Raw genomic sequence first — 21395 nt, forward strand, 5'->3', positions numbered from 1 at the left:
AAGAGAACACTCTGCGTGTTCCAGAAACAGCATCACATGGTGACGAGGAGTAACTGAAGGGGGTGCAGAGGGGCCGGACCGCATCACGCCGTGGAGGCTCTGAGGATCTGGGTGTTTGCTCTGAGGGCAGCCCCTGCAGGGTTCCGAGAGGAGAAGGGACCTGATCGGATCTAGCCCGAGTGGAATCCGTCCTCACCCCCTCAGTCCCACACCAGCTCGGCTGGGGCCCAGCACTGGGGCCGCGGCCTCCTCTCCCCCTCATGCGGCGCCGCCAGCCCAGCCCTAATCCTGCCAACGCACCTTCAAAACAAATCAGGTCCCACCACCACCACCGCCTCCGCCCCGTCCGGGCCCGCCCAAGTCACCCAAGGGCCTCAGCGCTTCTGCCCATTCTTCTCATGGCAGCTGGAGGATAAGTGAGGCAGGTCTTTCATGAGGTGGAAACCCGTACAACTGTATTAGAAACTTTAATCATTTCAGTTGCAGGCATAAGAAGACGTCCATGAACGGTACTTGAACAGCACGCTATGGTATGAGGAACATCTCAAATAGCACGGTTCGTTGGTATCGTGGTAAGTATGGTAAGAGTACACAGCTGTTCACAGACATTTAAGAGGATATACCTTCTACTGTTAGTAGTTACGGATTAGTTGGGAATTTGTTATCATGGGTACATGTGACTTTGATGAAATAATTCTGTTTCTTATGACTTTAATTGAAGTATAACATGACACAGAGAAGTGTACAAGTCATGAGAGTAGCTCAGCTCCCAGGTTAAGGACTGGAATCAACCGGGTGCTATAGATGCCCCATCATGTCCCCCTTCAACCACTTTCCCCTCTCTCCAAAAGTAACCACTGCCCCAGCTGCTGGAAGCAACTTTCTTTTAATAGTTGGACCAAAAAAAAAAAAAAAAAAATTAGGCATCAGGTCGGGGGTGTCAGAGAACGAAGGGGATCTGGTACAGGCAGGCTTAGAGAAGTCATGATGCAGTAACCGCAGGGTGGTCCTGAGGTAAGACCCACGCCCCCAGCTTTAGGCTGGGCCTCTCCTACTGGCTCAGGAACCCCCTGCCCTGGAGAAGCACGGCCACATCATCGGGTTGCTGAGGAAGCTATCAGAAACACAGGGAAATTATGGAGCACGAAACTCGTGTTTAACATTTTTAAAACAGAAGACTTCAAAGAAATGGGGGGATTGTAGCAGGTGCTTCAGGAATCGCCACCCTGAAGAGGTGGGCCTGTTTCAGGGGTCGCTAGGGGAACAGCGGTGCCTGGAGGATGCGCTCTGCAGCTTTCTATCTATCCAGCAAGTTTTTCTCGAATGTCCCTCACAGCTTCAGCTCAGGCCCTCCATCTGCCCTTTCAGGACTCCCCCAGAACAAAAGCTGAGGGGCACCTTGCTCTAGGAAAATCTTGATATTAAAGAATACGTTGAGGGACTTCCCTGGGGTCCAGTGGTTAAGAATCCACCTTCTAATGCAGGGGACGCGGGTTCAATCCCTGGCCAGGGAACTAAGATCCCACATGCCACGGAGCAACTAAGCCCGCGTGCCACAACCACGGAGCCCACGCGCTCTGGAGCCCGCATGCCACAACTAGAGAGAAGCCCGCACGCCACGACTAAGACCCGACACAGCCAAAAATAAATAAATAAATGAATTAATTAAAAAAAAAAGTAAAAAAAAAAAAAAAGAATGTGTTGAGTTCAGAGGGGCGCGTGTGCAGAGGGGAGGGGCGTGGCTGCTGAGCGAGCACTTCCTCCAGCACTCCTGAACCCGGCGAGGTGCTCGTGCACGTACGGGCCGCATTCGCTCCTCACCGAAATGAAGCATCAGGCCTGCTTACAGGAGGAAACGAGACTCAGAGAAGTTACGGTCAGTGTGTACGGAACTGGTAGCAACAGGCCTGGGACCCCACCCTGGGTCAGGCCGGCCCCGCTGCCAGCGTCCCAAGCGTCCAGAATGGGTCCACACCATCCTCCTGGCCCTGGCGATGCTCTGGACTCAGACGAGCCCTAGCTTCACAGGGCGAACGAGGCCCCTCTGCCAGCTGCGGCACTGCTTCTGGAATCTGGCACATGGTGTACTGGCTCCCCACGTCACACGGAGGGCCCCGAAGAAGGAAAAGGGGGGCCCGGGAAGGCCAGGTGTATGTACGGAAGAGCCTGATCCCAGGAAACAGGTCTGGAGCACAACACTCAACCCCTGGGGAAAAACTCCAGCTGGCAGTGTCCTTCTTTAAGTTCTTCTCAAACTCCCAGCTTCTGAAGACAGCAGCGTGGGAGACAGAAAAGCGAGCCACAGAGAGCTGAAGCCCCGTGAATAGCTCAGGGGACGAGCTGAGAAAGCAAAGTACCAAACAGGTGCGGGACCCTCTGGTATCACAACACAAGTTGGGTTGGCTGCCCATGTAACCAGAGTCTCTTTCTGGTGACTGTGTCTGTACGTACACACACACACAGACACACAGACACAGACACAGACACACACAGACACACACACATGCGCGTGCCTACTCTCTCTCAGACCACAGAGGTAACAGTGTGACCCATGCCATTCCCCGCCTGGGGGAGCAGGCCAGTCTGCACAGAAGCGGAGATATAACGGGGAGGGGGTGTAGGAAGAGAAGAGGGGAGACCTGAGCAAACAGGAGTAATGTTGAAACAGGAGGGAGAAAAGAAAGGAGGGCAGACGGGCCTGAGTCTGGAAGGCCTGGATCCAGGTGTCCCGAGGCAGCTAAGGCTCGACAGCCTGGCTGTGTTAATTGACGCCTTTGCCTCTTGGCTCACGGCATTTCAAGTTAGATTCTATCATTCACAATCCAAGGAGTCACTATCCCAGTTGTACATAAAGAAACGCATCTCCAAAATCACATTCATACACAAAAAACTAAGGAAACCAAAGTTATTTTTCAAATTAACTCAAGGAATGGGTCTCTCTCCAAGAAGCTGTTCAAATGAAAGCATTTATTTTTATAAACATTTTCTCCAGCCAGTATGTCTCTAATTACACTTAAGAAACAGAATAATAAAAAAAAATCTGTATTTAATCTTGTGCCAAGTTAAAAGAATATCCAGTAGCTTCCACTTCTTGTTTTAGACTGTTATTACCATTACTTTATATTCTCTTGGTATAAAAATATATTTTAAAAAATCCCAAACTAACACATAAACAAGCAACACAGCTACCAGCATTTCCTCATAAACATAAACACGACCGACGCGCACAAGTCGGGCAAGACAGGAATGGCATCTCGGGGTGGTTGATTCATGGATGGTGGCAGGCAGTGCGAGAAAGTTTCTGGAAGACCGTCAGTCCTGGTTTTCAGCACAAGAGAACCTCTCACGTCACGGTGCACGTTTCACGATATTCAAAAACCGCCACCTCGTTTACTTGATTAAAACCGGGGAAAGGGACAATGTTCTCGGGGAGCCCTGGGGGCACCGCATGGCCAGCAGGCGCAGCCCCGCAGTCTGACCAGAGGCCTGGGACCGGCTGCCAGATGTTGACCCCTGCAGACGCAGCGAGGGTTTCCGCGGGGCTCCGGGAGCGTGCGTCCCCGGCGCAGACAACACCCTCTAACGATGGTCAAGTAGGGGAGAAAAGCTCCTCCCAACCACACGTGGGATCGGTTCCAGACTCAGTGGAACGGCCGTCCTCTCCTGGGCCTGGACTTCAGGTGACCGGCTGAACGGCGGAGGGTCTTCCTCTCTTGTCGGTGCAGTTTCGCAGCCTCCTGCTGCTTCTTCTGCTGTTCCGACTAAAAGAGAAGATTAAATGAGGAGAGAGAAAGAGAAAGGGAAGGCCAACACCCCTTTTTTGTGACCATCAGAACGCCAACAGCACAACCACCAATCACTGCCCTGCTCCGGCAGGGACAGCAGGACGAGGGCCAACCTTTACGGTCACTGTGAAACCTGAAATCCTAACCCCCTGGGTAAGAGAACGGCCTTGACACACGGGTCTAAACCACACAGTCTGAGGCTGGCTTTCCAACTCCCCATACAACACGGCCCCTCCCAGGAGAACCAATTTTAAGAGGACGCTATTGCTTTCAAGATGTCCACGACTTCTCATGTAGAACTGTCTTTCGTTTACAAGCCAGAGACATTCATTAGTTTACTCAGACTGTCTTAAAGACACAAAAGTACTTCTGTGTCCTGAAAGCGTATAATAACCCACCCATGATTAAGCGTTCAGTCTCCAGAGCTGGTTCCAAAGAGTTTTTGGCTATTTCCAGAAAGTCAAACTCCCCTTGAAAGGCAGAGATCTACCATTAAATGCTGATAAAGGCTCGGCAGACACATCAGTCACAAGTTCATGGCTGGAACAGGCGCGTGGGTGCTAGGCGGACTGCTTGAAAGGAACCGTTCTCAACACTCAGGCGAGAGCCAGACCTCCTCCAAACAGTTTCACTACGTTTAGCAGAAATTCTTAAAAGAGAGGAGTTTCAACGCAGAATCCGCAATGAAGGTAAGAGCTATAGAGTTTTAAAAACATTTTTGGTGGTTTGGATAATACAAACTCCTAACCATGAAACTCAAAAAAAAAAATCTTAGCCGGTGGAACTGACAGAAGGTAACTGTGAAAGCAGTGGCAGGGACAAATTTTTAAAGGTTGAAAACCACTGCCTTATAGACACCTACGTACGCAGCCTGCCTGCCTGTGACCTGTATTTTCCATGCACCTGAAAATACTATTTGTATTTTAGTCTTGAAGAGAAAGTCCCTGTGTTCACTTCCAGCTGGTATCATTCAATATTTTAAAGAGTTGGAAAGTGAGGGAATCGTGAGAAAGGAAAGCAATTTATAAGACCAAAAAGAGATGAATCGCCCCTATTCTAGGAGACTCTTAGAGATTCCGAATAATTATTTAACTTCTTTTTCTGACTATTACCATTTTTGTAAAGCCTTTTCACAATAAAGCCTGCCCTGTGTACTCCTCCCCTTAGCTCTACCTTGGCCCCGTCCCAGGCCGGGGTGCTGTCCGCACCCCACGGGCCCCTCACTGCAGGGGAGGAGCCTGCAGCCACAGGACTTTTTAAAAATAAAAACAGTATGTAGTCTTCTGCTAACTAGAGCTTCTCAATAACTTTCCACGGCTCTTAGGATTGAGGTTAAAATTGAACATGACCTACTCACCAGGCCCCACAGGACAACTCTACACGTCTTGCTAGTTACACCCAAAGCCACAGTTCCCCTCCCCAAGATGGCTGTTTCGCACGCATAGGCGCCTTCAGATCCCCGAGCGCGCCTGGAACCCTGCCTGCCCCACCCAGGCTCTGACTTGACTCTAAGATCCAGCCTGTCCCTCACTCATCCGCCCCGCACTCCATGGTCCAGGCCAGGCCCGACACTCACAGCCCCGGGCCTCCCTGGGAGCACGTCCCACACTACAGCGATGTGACTGTATGTGTACCCCCTCTAGCGCCTGAGGACTGCGGTGGCAAAGACCAAGTCGGCCTTGTTCTGTGCATCCCCAGAACGTGGCACAGAGCAGGCATCTGATACACATTTGTTAACGGAAAAGTCAGAAACCCCGAGGGAAACTGCATACTCCCTAGCAGACCAAATAACGGTGTCATCAAGACGCCTGTGAATCAGTGAATTTGGTTTTGCATGTTGAAAAGTATCCCTGGGGCTTCCCTGATGGCACAGTGGCTAAGAATCCACCTGACAGTGCAGGGGACACAGGTTCGAGCCTTGGTCCAGGAAGATCCCACGTGCCGCGGAGCAACTAAGCCCGTGCGCCACGACTACTGAGCCTGAGCTCTAGAGCCCGCGAGTCACAACTAGTGAGCCTGCGTGCCGCAACTACTGAAGCCCGTGCACCTAGAGCCCGGCTCCGCACAACAAGAGAAGCCACCGCGATGAGAAGCCCGCACACTGCAACGAGAAGCCCGCACACTGCAACAAAGAGTAGCCCCCGCTCGCTGCAACTAGAGAAAGCCCGTGCGCAGCAACAAAGACCCAACGCAGCCAAAAGTAAATAAATTTATTTTTTAAAAAAAGTATCCCTAAAAAAAGTGCTTCTTGTCCAAATAACTTTGGGAAAATAAAATAAAGATAAACAAGGTGTTCTGGGTGGGGCTTCTAAGTCAGGTGCTGTTATGCGTCTCTAATACAGACATCAGTGGTAGATTTCCCTTATGTGTCCGGTGGCAAAGCCCCTTTCCATGAGGCCCTGCCCACTGGTTCCCACAAGGCAGGAGCCTACGCAGGAGCTCGTATGCAAGAGCGATCGTCCTGCAGACAAACCCCTGTCCAGAAAAACCTCTCATCAGCCCCCTTCTGAAAAGAGGCTGTATTTGGAAGACGTCGCCACCACGTGACCCATTTGCTATGACCGAAGAGCCAACTAGCTCACTCCCCTCCTTGCTCCTGTCCCGACTCCCTCCCCTACAGCCACGGCAGCCCTGTCACAGAGGCAGGGGAGGATGAACACAAACCCACGCCCTCGCACTAGCGTCGGCCCAGCGCCCCTGAGGGACTGAACTGCAGGGCATCTGAAACAGGATCTGGGGCCTAGTCCCAGTTCTGCCACCTCACAATTTTAAGTAACATTAAAGCACAGGTTTTCTCCCTCAGTTTGATTCACATATGAAAATACTGGGGAAACTCGAGATCTTACCTGACTATATCGTACCCCTAGTATGAAACCATCTGTATAAACAAATATACAAACAATTCCTTAAATATTCTTAAGTAAAACTAAGACTTAATAGTTAAACTTCTGTTAGCCAAGTGATAAAACAGGCATGAGCCAAACACCAACTGATGCATCCCCCGAATAGTTCCCAAGCCTCTGCTGGACCCAACCACGAGGCTGTGTTAAGTACTTTTTACTCAGTGTTGCTTTTGTTTTCGGGGGGAAAACACCCAAGAAAATCAGAACCATATTATTTTCACTTTACCACGAATTACAACCTGATATTCAACTCAGTACCTTCCAATTAAGGGGAAAAAGTGGGAAAGGAGTGTGCATGCATCCGCCTTGAAGCTCACTCCGTGCCACAGAGGGAGCGCAGGGCCAGGGCAGCCGCGAGCCTGAGGTCCTCCCACAGCTGCCGTGCGCCTGACGCCCCCTCGGCCTCTTGGACCTCAGGGGGAATCGGGAAATGTTTGACGGTACACAGAGAATTTCTAAGAAACTAGGTACAGGCACAGTTAGTTCATCTGAACACAGAGCCAGTTTTGGCTTATTTAAATGAGAAGTGTAAGAGTGCAAATTTGCTCTAAATGGAGGCAGATTTAACTGAAACGCTTCTTACGCTTATAATAAAGATGTTCTGAGGCGGGGTGGGAGGAGGGGGGACTTGGAGAAAGGTGGTCAAAAGATACAAACTTCCAGTTAGCTAACACTGCTGTATTATATTACATGAAAGCTGTTAAGACAGTAAATCCTAAGAGTTCTCATCACAAGGAAAAAACAACTTTTCTTCTTTTTTTTTGCTTTTTCTTTTTACTGTATCTAATACAATGGATAATGGATGGTAACTAAGAAAAAAAGTGTCCTTATCATTTGCCAAGCCTCCTGATGACACCAAGAGAACTGTCAAAGGATCAGAGATGAATGGGAGAGGATGTGAACAGACAGTTCTCCAAAGAAAATATACAAATGGCCAATAAGCCCATGAAAAGATGCTCTACCCTCATTAGTCACCAGGAAAATGTAAATCAAAACCATAATGAGATACCACTTCACACCCACTAGGATGGCAACAATAAAAAAGACGAACAATAACAAGTGTTGGCAAGGAAGGGGATAAAGTGGAACCGTCATACACTGCGGGTGGGAGTGTAGAATGGTGCTGCCACTTTGGGAAACAGTCTAGCCGTTCCTCAAAAGGTTAAACAGTTATCATATGGCTCAGCAGCTCCATTCCTAGGTATATACCCAAGAGCAATAAAAACATGAGTCCATGCAGAAACATAGGCCTGAATTTTCACAACAGCATTATTCATAATAACAACAACAAAAAAACCCAACCCAAATGTCCATCAACAGATTAAAGGATAAGCAAAATGTGGTATATCCACACAATGAAATACCAGTCATAAAAAGGAATAAAGTTCTTCACATGCTACAACATGGATTAATCTTTAAAACATGCTAAGGCGAAAGAAGCTGGTCGCAAAGGAAAACATGTTGTATGATTCTATTGATATACAGTGTCTAGAACAGGCAAACCACTAGGCAGGGGAGATGTGAGTACGGGGTGATTGCACAAGGGGTTTCCTTCTGGGGCGATGAGGACGTTCCAGATTTAGACAGTGGTAATGAACACCCAACTTGGTGATATACTAAAACCTCTGAATTGTATGTACACTTTAAAAGGATGAATTTTATGATATGTGAATTAGAACTCAATTTTAAAAAAGAATCAGAGGCGGAGTCTTTGTCACTCTTTCCCTCTTGGAGACAATGTATATTAAGGAAGACTGACTAAATGAGAAAAAAAATTTGACAAATAAAACCATGTAGCAAAAATAGAAATGAAGTTTTCCCTCTCCTGAGAACAAAGAAAAATAAAGGGATCAGTGAACAGGCTAGAGAAGAAACATAACCTGGCCTGAAAGAGTTAATCAATCCTAGTTTTATTGTAACCGTTACTAATCTGTAGTGTCTGTAGTTAGATCTGTCCTTCACAAAGCTAACCTGTCACCCCTAATCCTGTGTAATTTACATTCTACACCTGGTATTTGCTCCCCCTGTAATCTCTTGTAGCAAATCACCCCTTGTAGCCGTTTGCACTTCAGAAAGGAGGTCACAGACCGATAACCCAGAGACTAACGGACCCAATTACCGGGCTGCTGGACCCAACTACCTGGTTGCCTGACTCCAGTGGGGACTGTCTTGAAATAATGCAAGAAGAAGAAGAATGTAAGACCTTCACCATTTTGACCCTTATCACTCACTTCGGACTGCGAACTCCCCTATAAGAATCCCTGTACCTCCCCGGGCAGCGGGGGCACAGTTCTTGAGGCGCTGGCCTATTGTGTCTTCCCTTTGCCTGGCAAAGAAAATAAAAAGCCTCTTCACTTCTTAGCTTCCAAATCTCTGTATTTGTGTTCGGCATCGGTGCACAGGGAGCCAAGACTTGGCAAGAGCGTCACCCATGAGTTCCCAGCAAATATTTAAAGCAGCTTATTCCTCCTTCAATCGGTGCCAGGCATCACCAAAGCCGGCTGAAGAAATGACTGTTATAAGTCAGTTTAGAATAACCTACTACCGACAGAAACTACCTACCCTGGACAAGCTGATCTTACTGCCACGAACACATCAGAACTCACCAGTTCTTGATCTCCTTTCAGTCCATGTGAGCCTGAACTATTCCATTATACCACAGGAGGCCACGACTTGTGCTTCAGAAGGCCCTATTCAGGTGGTCCAGCCACCCAGAAACCACACGGCAGCTCCTCACCAACAGTACCAAGCCTGGGGTCACTGAGGCCCTGTCTCCCTCAGGACACCAGAAACACGCCAGCTCTGCCGAGGCCAAGCCGTGTGCTTGCGGCCCAGGACGCGTCCTGGCTGCAGGAAAGATGCCTGAAGAGAGCACAGCTCAACAGGGGAAAAGCCTGGGAAGGCAGCTCTGAGGTCACACACACAACACTACTGGAGGCCTGTTTTGCTTCTGTAAATTAAAAAAGAACATGAAAAAGCAACTTACCTTCTTTAATGTAAATGTCAACTGTTTGCTGCCAACCGTGGTGTCCGATACACTCAATGTCCCATTTTTCGCTTCGAGTTTCAACCGGTCTTCAAGGGTTTTACTGCAGGAAATTTAAGAGAATAACATATTAATTAGCATTTTGTTTCGATTTACCATTTGAAACAAGTTTTAATTAGAATTGATCACACGAAGAATGATCTTTCACAAATTTAGTAAAGACAGAAAATGGCATTCGTTTAATACAATCAATGGAGAGAATCGCGGGCACTCAAACCGTCATTATTCAGACTCAGCAGATCCCTAGTAGAAACAATGGCTGCCCCAAACACCCACTAATTTAATATTTTAAGTGGGGGTTCCACATATTTCAATGGTTGCTACTTATCTTACTAAATCACATTTCTGAAGCCAAAAGGCAAAGGAGCAATATTTCTGAAGCCTGTAATTTACCGTAATAGTCAGCGGCACTTACGCTGCTAAAGCATTTTATATGTAATCCACGCATGAGTTAGGTATGTGAGCATCTCGGCAACTCACTCACCTTCTACAAAGGCCTCAACACAAAGGCAGCTCTCCAGGTCGAGCCACAGAGAAGTGCTATGAGAATTCTGATTTGTCCTTCACTCGGTCTTAGCTCGTGGACCACACTCATCACCTACCGTATGACCAACGTGAAACGTGAATACTCGTCTGATTACACAGAGAGAACGAGAGCAGTTACACTGAGGGTAAATTCTATCTGATCCAGCCCTAGTCACTGCTACTTCTCCAGGTGTTTTCCTTTCAATTTCTTACCTGAATTACCCTTTCCGACACAATTTGCCCAAATTTCAATTTCATTTTATTTCTTGATCATGTTTCTAAGGTCTCTTTTTATAATCTTTGTCACTGTTATGGTTTGCTGTGCCCGGCAACTGACTGCCAGCTACAACAATCAAGACGTTAAATTTGAATTTTGTACCAGTTATACAACACTTCATTGAATGTTCTTATAATAATGGATTATTATAAAATCAGATCATTGTTAAGCTGGTTTAGAGCGAAAAAACAGAATTAAGCCTAAAGATAGACATTTTGAGTAAGTTTTAAAGTTAGCTCTAGCCCTTCTAGAAAAGGCTAAAAGCAACACCCTCATATCCCTGGGATGAAACTAGGAGGGGAGAAGAGAGGGAACAAAAAACAAGAATATGGTTTTCTCTTCTATTCGGTTCCTTCCTCAAAAAAACGTAAATATACTTCCCTTTCCAATCCTCCTTGCACCAACTTAAAACTGTGCACTCTTTTTAAAAGTTAATATGAAAAAACTTGGTTGAATTTAAAAGGGGGTGTGCGCACTGTGTGAAAGGGTCTTCTTTTTCCTGAAATATGATCTTCGTAACTAATTACTGAGTAGAACACAGCTCCTAAATGATCCATTAGACAAAACGATGCTCCTTTGAAATTCTGAAGCCAATGTTTGATGTTTACACCTTTGAAAGCCCTACCTCTAGTTTATGACTACTAGTTAGTACTAAACATACCTTTTTTACATGATTTGAGACATAAACGTGGTTAGCATAAAAGTGGCACTGTTTTCTAAGCAATAATGTTATTAAGAAGCACTTTTAAAGTACTTTTCATCTTCAAGGTTCTTAACAGACTAATTCTTTCAACATTCCTGAGACAGAAGCGTTTATCCTCTATAGATGGCACAAAGGGAGGCATGATGTTCTCTGACTTGCCCCAGGCCACAGAAGGATTCAAGCCGAAAACCAGGACTCCACCTGAAGAATTCCTGGTTTCCAGGCGTGTGTGTGTCAGACCATGCCTGATTTATAAAGGTTTGCTCAGGAAATGTGTCCACTAAGTATTCTAAATGACAAGCTTCCACATGACAAACTGAATGAGAAATTAAGGTTTGGTTTCGCCTTTTTTTCACTTGAGCAGAACTCAAGGGTGACGTGTAAACTGACTCCGGCGCGCCTGTGACTCACGTCAGCTCTGCAAATTCCTCCAACCCTTCATTGCACTTTTGTTCTTTCCTTTCAGAGCTACAAGTGCTGAGATTTTAAAGGTAACAGGAATTCTGAGTAAGTATGGAGCCACTGAGACAAGGTGGTACACAGAGAACACTAATTTGGGAAGAAAAAGACTTTTTAAGTCAACTGTGGGAAATGACTCCTCTTTTCAGGGTGACCTATTTCCTGCAGGTAGGGCAGAGGAGCTCTGGTCTCCTCTCCGTGTACCTGGCCGGGCACCTGCAGAAACTTGTTCTGCCTCGGCTGCTTGGAGAGCCCTAAGCTTTAGGAGGAGCCGTGGCACAGGATCAGACGCAGGGGCCGAGGGCAGAGGCTCCCGCAGTAAAGCAGGCCCCGCTGCCCTCCCTTTAAAGGCGGCGTGTGGAAAGCGGCTGTGAACCACCCGTCCCGAAGCCTGAATTCCCGAAGTGTGAATTCGCTCAGAGGGGACTGAAGACGCAGTCAGGCCCCTGAAAACTGTCTACTGTAACCTTAGAGGAAAAGGCAGAACCCCCGCACCCCCGCCCGTCCTGCTCCCGTTCACCCAGCGCTGGCCGGTCCTCCGTCCTGCTCCTCCTCCTGTCTAGGCTTCGGGTCGCGGGCCTCTGGCTGCTTTGTAACTGACGGTGAAGTTAAGAGGTTTAGGGAGAAAGTACCCCCCTGCCGGTCACAAGACGATCAAAACTCCCCCACATCTGCGGGGACTGCTGAGAAGACAGACATGGGCTGCAGAAGGTGGAAAGTGACAGGAATGACTCAGTATGGGATGGAGAGGGTATGGGGGGAAGAACCTACACGATCAGTGCGGCTGCATTAAAAGCAAGAAGAAAAACGGGCATACACTACGAGGGGAAAAAAATCAAATTGGATATTTATTAGATGCCCCAAGACAGCTGAATGATTTACTTCTTTGAGGCTTTAAAACACACACACACACACGTATCTATTTCCTTAATTAAAACTAATTAAAAATAATGCTCCTTCACAGCGTTTTTAAATCACTGTGTGAGGAAAGGGAGGTAGGGGATTGGAAGACGTACCTAAAGGCACCTGCTTTAGTACAGCGTTGAGAAGAGCGAAATGAGCTTAACAGAAAGGAATCACCCCACACCGTCTACATCAAAGGGAGTAAGAAGAGAATGGAGAAACACAAGTACTTAAAATTTAAGTACTTCGTTTTAAATATGTAACTTTGACAAATATTTACATACGCTGTCAAGGTTACTGGAAACTATTTCAGTGCTTTCAGTTTGCACTCGTGGCTTCAAAGTCTCTATCTCAGCAGATACAAGTTCAAGCAACCATGAGATCGGTTATCTCAGTGTGCAGCTCAGTTCAAACTTGAGAAGATCCCTGACGGCCAGTGTTGTTGCAAGTGTGGGGAAACAGGCACCCTGGCAAGAGGGCACAGGGCCCAGAGCCCTTCTGGAGGCCGATCTGGCCAAACTGACCACACACCTCTTTCGGTCCAGCAAATTCCATCACTAGGTAAGGCAGTCTAAGGAAATTCTTGCGCATGTGTATACATTTATAACTGTGAGAAAGGAAGAGAAAAACAAGAAACAATCTAAACATCGAAAATTAGATAGCATGGCCCATCCATCTTATGAAGTTTTTTTTTTTTTTTTTGGCGGTACGCGGGCCTCTCACTGTTGTGGCCTCTCCTGCTGCGGAGCACGGGCTCTGGACGCGCAGGCTCAGCGGCCACGGCTCACGGGCCTAGCCGCTCCGTGGTATGTGGGATCCTCCCGGACCGGGGCACGAACCCGTGTCCCCTGCATCAGCAGGCGGACTCCCAACCACTGTGCCACCAGGGAAGCCCTTCATGAAATATTTATGCAGCCGTAAGGCAGACCTCCATGTATTTACCAGGAAAAAATTTCAAAACTTATTGTTCAGTGAAAAGAGCACATGAAACAGCAACAAGGTTAGTGCAATCCTTTCATGTCAAAGGCAGAAAAGCTAGAACTGTACACGTGAGTGTGTGCATATACAGGAGTGATTGAAACCTAAGAAGGCGCCTGGCGCAGGACCTCAGGAAGGGAGTGTGGGTAAGAAGAGACTTTCACCTTCCATCCTGTGTTCCTAAGTATTACAATGATAATATGCTTGTGTATTACTGGAGCACATATTACTGGAGTAATAAAAGATTCTCTTTTTTTTAAAGTGAAAGTTTGGAATTAAACTGCTTTCAAAATTAGATTTTAAAAATGTTTATATTAAAAACGAGACTGCGTTCTTTTAGTGCTTATCCACAGTCAGTGAAGAAAATTAGCTGAAGAGTAAAAACTGGCCATAGTTATTTAAAGTGGGTAAGTTTGCAGACATGATAAGCAGCTCACCAAGAGCTACTGAAGTAGCTGGTGAAGAAGATGAGGTCGTCAAAGGCAAACAATGTCTTAAAAATCTTTGAATTTCCAGGACCTACCAGAGGGTAGGTGCTTCAAAGAATGCTTTCATGAATTGGGCTGAAAGGGCCACCTAGCATGTAGTATTTATTACCCAAGAAGAGGAGCTACCCTCAACTACTGAAATTTAGAAAGTTATCCCAAGGACTCTTTCTCTGGGGTTTACCAACAGACACCTCCAATATTTACATCACCTGCTGCAGACCGAGGCTGCCCCAGGTAACTGAAGAGGCTGATCTGCCCAGATTCCTGCCGGCGGCCAGCTGGCGTGAACTCCCAATCTTTCTACCTAGAAACGCAATCACCTCCACCCATCCTGACTTCTCTCCCTTGTCTCTGAAGATGTACTGGTGCTCCTGGCCCCATTCACTCCGGACTGCTCACCTAATTAGCTCTGCCAATTCAGTCCAGTCTCTCACTTCTTCACTCTCCCCTTCCTCTCTGCGTCCTGATCAGTCACATCTCTCAAGCCTAGAAACCCTTTCCTATCAAGTTACTGGCTCTGAATACCTTCCTTTCACTGCCAATGTCTTGAGAGAACCATCTATGCTAATTGCTCACAATATTCTTTTATCTCCCATTCATTCATCAATCCTGAGAAATTCATCGCAATAAGACACTCTTCCTACGGCCTTTTTCCAATCTCCATTCCGGGGCCTCCCGTGCTCCGCCTGACATTCGAGCCACGCCCCTCTCGGTGAAAGTCTCTCCATGTTTGGCTCTTTCGTTTTCCTCCCGCCTCTTGGGCAGCTCCTTAGTAATGTTTACTGCCCACATTCTCCTTTACCAGCCCTCGAAATCAGAATTCTCAGCCCCAGCCTAGCGATATATTCCCAACACCGCTAAAATCACATGTGTTACTTTGCATGCACTTGTATGCTGTCAGAGAGGTGTATGGTTTTCATCATAGACACAAGAAAAATACTTGTTCCCAAGGGCTCCACTCTTAGCCCTCATCTCCCTCTACATAATGGTGGGAAGTCTTTTTTATGCCACAGTTTCAGTCCCACAATGAAGCTGGTATCTCTTAAACCAATGTCTCTGGCCCACCTCCTACATTTCCATTTGTCAGCTGGACATTACCAAGAAGACATTTGGGTCTTGCAGACTTAATGTGCTGAACACCTGGCTCAATACTTTAGCCTTAAATTTGTTTTTTCATTCTGTATCCCTTATCTCGGTGGCAACATTGCTAGACATTTCAACGTCACCCCTGACTCTTGTGACATTAAATTAGTGACCAAACAGTGCTGTAGTGTGTGTGTCTTATTCTTAGACGTACTTATGAATACTCAGGCTCCTCTCCACCCCACACTTCAGGCTTTCGTCACTTCCCACCAGGACTGCTGTGCAGTGTGTGAGCTGACCTCACAGGCCCAGTCTCTCCCTGCATTCTCTCTAAAACTGCGGTATTTCATAACAGTCTCTGGGAAATAGGGACTTTTTCGCTTATGTTTTTATTTTCTACAACAAACATGTACTGCTTTTACTGTGTAAGTATTTCCATCGTTGGGAGGAGGGGCTGAGCAGATCTGATCACGTTCATCTTAGCCCAAACCCTTCCCTGGCCCGCCAGGACGTGGGTCGGGGCCTAACACGCCTCTCCGGCTCATCAGCTGTGCCCCTGCCACTCACTCTGCGCTCTCGCTGCACAACGAGAGCGCTTCCCTCACTTCCACACAGCAGTCCTCCTTCCACGCCGCTCCCTCAGCCTAGAATGCCAGCTTTCCCACCCTGCTTTCCGTGCTCATCTTTTTCTTTCAAGAGACCAGTTTTAATAGGACCTCTAATAAAGATGCCCTCAAATCTCTAAAAACTGACCCTCTTTCTTCCTTGTACACGTTCCCCAGGCCTCTGAACAGCTCACAGTGTCAGCGAGAATGGGAATGCAACGGGCATGTGAGCTGTGCTTTTCCTTTCCATCCCCCGGGCCTAGAATAGCACTTTGCTCACATGAGGCACCCGATGAATGACTGACTGATGAATGGGTGGGTGGGGAGGCTGCCAGGTGGATGAGCAGACACACAAACAAAGCGCAGCATACTGGAAGGCATATGAAAAGGTGCTGACAGACATGTGCATTTACCTAAAGCCTTGTTACTACGTCAAGCAAAGGACTCACTCAAGCACCCGGTCAGGATTCACTCTTCACTTTTCCCTTTATAGAAATGGTTTTACGGTTGGGCAAGTCCAAGTGAACTTTTAAACATAATACACTTGCTTCTGATGTTGTGTTTTGTTGGTCGCCTTGTGGTAACTCACAGAATAAACATAAGGAATCACTATAGCTGTCTGAAGGATAAATGGTTCAATGCTTCATTAAATAACATTAAAATATTACAAGTTCAGAATTTGCCAGAATAATCCGGTCAAGACCAGAGTTCAGTAAGCAGTATGTGCCAAAACGCCAGCCAACTGCAGGCTGTTCACACCAAAGGGTCATTACTTTAAGCAACTTGATTTGGCTTTTAAGCTTGTGTAAGTATCATCACTCATATAGCTCCTCTTCTCAAAAAAACTGTTTAACTTATTGACGTTTAACTTAGTAAGAACGTTTAACAGCACTGCATTAACTTAGCTATTATTTATCATTAAATACTAAATTTTCATCCCTTTTGTTTTTTACATTAATATCCTACTACAACCCACAGGCAAAGCAAGAATGTCAGTGAGTTTAGTCATGACTCCCACCCCCAAATTGTGGCTTCCTGTTACCATGGTTACCCTGAAAACAACTGCTCCCAGATTTTCCTGGGTTTCAGGTAAATGAGTTCTTTTTCAGCAGATCTTGAAAGGGTAACTTCCAGAGTTGCCTGACATGTAGGCAAGGCATAGAAGATTCACACTCTCACAAGGATTTATCAAGTGCCTACTCGGGTCTAGGTACTGATCCAGGAGCTAGGGGTAAATAATGCAAGACAAAAACAGCAGATAATCTAAAAAGAAATTCACTCCACGGAATCACAATGCTGAAAACAAGCAGTCTTCCCTCTGCTTCTGAGTAGGACTCCAGATAAAAATCTAAGAATGACAGCTGCATAAAAAGCGAGGTGCACATACTGCTGATGGAAGGTAAAATGAAGAAGCCTCTTTGGAAAACAGTGCGGCAGTTTCTCAGAAGGTTAGACACAACGATACCATGGGACCAACAATCCCACTCCTAGGTACGCAGCCGGGAGAAATGAAAACATATGTCCACGCAAACACATACACAAATGTTCATAGTACCATTATCTGTGATAGGCAAAAACTGGAAACAACATAAATATCCTTCAACTGATAAATGGATAAATAAAATGTGGTATATCCATATCCTGGAATATTATTTGGCAATAAAAACTAATGAAGTACTGACACATACTACAACGCGGATGAACATGTAAAACATGCCAAGTAAAAGCTGTTGGACAAAACACCACATACTATATGATTCCATTTGTATGAAATGTCAGGGACTTCCCTGGTGGTCCAGTGGTTAAGAATCTGCCTTCCAACGCAGGGGACGTGGGTTCGATCCCCCGTCGGGGAACTAAGATCCCACATGCCACGGGGCAACTAAGCCTGTGCACCACAACTACTGAGCCCTCATGCTCTGGAGCCCATGCACCTCGACTGGAGAGAAGCCCGCGTGCCCCAACTAAGACCAGACGCAGCCAAATAATAAATAAACAAACATTAAGGGAAAAAAGAAATGTCAGAATAGGCAAATCTACAGAGGTAGAGAATAGATTAGTGGATGCCCGGGGATGGGATGGGGTAAATGGGGGTGAATACCAACGGGGTAAGGAATTTTGTTTGGGGGCAATGAAAATGTTTTAAAACTGACTGCGGTGGTGGTTGCAGAACCCTGTGAATAGGCTAAAAACCAACGACTTAAAAAAAAAAAAAAAAAAAAAAAAACCAACGACTTACACACTTTAAGTACGTGACCTGTATGTTATACAACCTACATTTCAAGAAAGTTGTTATGAAAAAAAAAGTGAGGTTGGTAGGTAAAGAAAATTTCTTCAAAAGATAGTAAGCCTATTACTAGACTCTTTGTCTACCAACGTCTCTTTTGTTAGTCAGAACCAGAATTTCTAGGTGCTCCTGGATCTAAGTTGAAGGGTTTGCTCATCATTTGGTTTCCCAGATATTTGCGAGAAACTGCTGAAATAAAGACGAACAGGCACATCTCCATTCCAGAAACAAGTCAGCCTGTCTGTCAATATCTTCCCCACCTTTTCCCCCTCCTTCCGTCTGAAAAACCACATTTTTCAAAACGGGAAGGTGGGGGCTAGAGGAGTACAGGGTGCAGCGCTGGTACCGCCCCTGACCTAATGCCTCACCTGTCTCGCTCGGGCCCTGCTCCTCCCCCGCTTTCCTTGGCTCCCCAGGCCTTTAGGCTCTTCTTACAAGGTCATCTACTCTGATGGGCTATCGATCCAAGTCCTGTATATCAATACTCAGCCTAGAAATTCTCAAAGCAGAGACTTGGGTGACTTAGAGCTCATACACGTTTTGGGCTTACATACCCAGCTAGTTCCTTACTTAGACACTTGAAAACTGAAACTGTTTAAATAATACCATTTCTTTTAAGGTTGATTTTTTTATTGTGGTAAAATATATATAACATAAAAATCACCATGTTAACCATTTTTCAGTGAATAGTTCAGTGGATGTTCACACTATTGTGCAACCATTACCACTGTCCATTTCTAGAACTTTCTTATCATTCTAAATTGAAACTCTGTATCTCATTAAGCAATGGCTCCCCAGCCCTCAACCACTGGCAACCACCATTCTACTTCTGTCTCTATGTATTCGACTATCCTAGAATACCACTCTTTCTGATCTCTCAGTTTTCCTACAAAAGGCTTAAAATTCCTGGCAAATTTTCCAAGTGACCTTTTTAATAATCAGGTAAACTACGATGAGGGTAAACATAACTGAAATTCTAACTTTTAAAAATAACTTTCTGTTAAAGAAGTTGTTACCTCTTAATTACCACCGTAATTTAAGAGTGTGGCTTCTGCAGTATGAAAGAGCTCCGACGTATATATTTACCAATACTCATGGGGCCACACGCTGCACCTTATTGTATGTAAACTATACCTCAAAAAATTGTTAAAAATAGTCACAGTAAAGACCAGTGTATTTCCCCTCAGGCCTTGTGGTGCTTCCCTCACATTAACTCCAAAGATCCAAACGCCACCTTTAGGGCAAGGAGAAAAGCAAGGCTGGGACAACTCGATGAACCTTCACTGAAGGCTGTTCTACTCACTTCATCAGCTTCTGCTTTGTGGCAGAATCTCTGAAGCTTCTGAATTCTTCGCCTGCTTTGATCTCATAAAACTGGGGCTTGAGGACTGTCTGCCGGTCCTCCCTGAGCCGTTCCTGCCGCTTCACTTTTTCCTCCTGTTGGAGAAGTCGGCGCTGTTTCCTGACCTCTGCAACCCAGTCTTTGTCATCATCCGAACTCTCAGAACTTTCTGCATCACTTGGTTTTCCTTCCGGTTCTTCCTCCTCTTCCTGAAAATAAAAATAGTAAGAAGCAGCTCCTCTCCCCCAACCCAAAACACTGACCCACTATTTTCTTTTAAACAGCATTAGCCCATCAGAGTACGTGACCTTGCATGCATCGGAAAAAACATCTTTAATTAAATAAGATATATTCCTAAGCTGAAGGTCAAACAAATTACAGCTCAAGTTTGTTCAAAGACTCTTTCAACCTACACAGAAAACTTTATTTTAAACAAACAGGAGCAAATTCTAAATGATAAAGAGTACGTTACTTTTTCATGAAGTTCCTGTTGCTCTAAGAGTCTTAGTTTCTTCTTCCTTTTTTCACTAATTTTGGAAACAAGTGGATTCAAAAGCCTAAATTCTTCACTCTCTTCGTCTACTTGGAAGTCAGGGTTCTCAAACATAACTTTAAATCGATCATCGGTGAGAATATTAGGAAGGCTCTGTAAGAAAAAGAATGTCAAAATTTAAAGTTAATACTGGAATAAAATCTGACCAGAAAGATGGCTTAAACACATTTTACTCAATAATAAATTAATAAGCTACATAAAGCACAACTTATTAAATTATGAAATTGTTAAAAGAATCAGTTTCCAGAACTTTCTAACTGCTTATCTCTTACCCACAATCAAATTCGATTCACCCATTTCACAGAAAATATGTATTAGTTGGCCGATGCACACAGTGAGCTGAGACTGAGCCTTCTGGCCTAACTTTATGCTTAACACGTTAGAAAGAATTTCCTTCAATTAACATTTTTTGATGCAAAAACATTTTCCAAGAAAATACATGTTTTTGAAACATGGCTTTTTAAGCATAGCTACTATACTGAATGAAAATTAGTGAGACTTTCAACTTCATATTCTAAAACTGGTAGAGGAAGTTGCGTCAATCACAAGTCAAGAATTAACAAGGTGGGGAGCTGGTGGTGTAAGTTTACTGACTCTGAGCTATTCGGAAACCTAAGGGATATTTCCTTCCCTCATAGGACAGCCTCATCGATCTTTTTCTCCTAGGCCATTTAATTGTTCTCAAAGGATATAATGTGAGACTCTACGATATTGACATAATAAAACTTTACTACTGAGACCCATTTGGGATAGCTCAGGACTTGACACTGTATTCCCTTTTATTTATACCACTCTGAACAGAAACATTTCCTAGAATGTACTGTAAATTTATCTGTTCACTTGAACAGATGATAATCTTATACACTCAGGGCTCTCCTATTGTTCCTTATCTGCACTAGGCTTGGAAACAAGATAAATTAACCTGCTTAACATGGTTTGTAAAGTAAACAGCCTGAGCACAGGCTGGAAAAAATGAACCTGTTTGTGGTAAACTATGGCTCTACTTAACAGACTTTATTTTACTGGCTGCTTCTCCACTATTGGGAGTAAATAAGGCTGTAAGTAGTTGAGCTCAGAATGTTGTATAACTGAGCTACACAAAAAATCGGTAAACCACGAGACATTAAGGAACTTGGGCTATTTATTACCTGTATGTACCTAAAACCTGACAAACCCTTACTAAAATTCTATGATATACTGAATATATATCTGAGATATATCGAAGTCTTCCCTGACTAAGTATCATTTCCAAGACAGATTTAGGTTCAAGGAAGAAACAAAGATAGGTAAGTTCTAGTTCCTGATCCCAAGGCATTCACAACCTAATGAGCAAAAACCTTAAAAAGGATGCTAGACAGAGTTGAAAGTGCTCTAGGAGCAGAGAGGTAAAAAGTAATTCCAATAAGGTACACCTCAGAAGGGATCACAGGGGATATGCATCGGGGAGGAAGCTTAAAA

The 21395-nt window shown here is 45.4% G+C and overlaps 1 protein-coding gene across 2 annotated transcripts in view; it reads right to left on the reverse strand.

The window, feature by feature from the left end:
• Positions 1-2947: 2947 nt before the first annotated feature.
• NOL10 (nucleolar protein 10) overlaps positions 2948-21395 on the reverse strand; it is an 88054-nt gene continuing 69606 nt past the window's right edge. For both annotated transcript variants that reach the window (XM_082672569.1, XM_082672570.1), the window contains exons 18-21: positions 19857-20030; positions 19346-19593; positions 9675-9777; positions 2948-3761 (exon numbers count right to left, since the gene is read on the reverse strand). In XM_082672569.1, coding sequence (XP_082528695.1) covers positions 3642-3761; positions 9675-9777; positions 19346-19593; positions 19857-20030 — 645 coding nt within the window. In that variant the 3' untranslated portion in view covers positions 2948-3641. The remainder of the gene's footprint in view (positions 3762-9674; positions 9778-19345; positions 19594-19856; positions 20031-21395) is intronic.

Source organism: Grampus griseus, assembly GCF_964374135.1.
Source record: "Grampus griseus genome assembly, chromosome: 15".
NCBI lineage: Eukaryota > Metazoa > Chordata > Mammalia > Artiodactyla > Delphinidae > Grampus > Grampus griseus.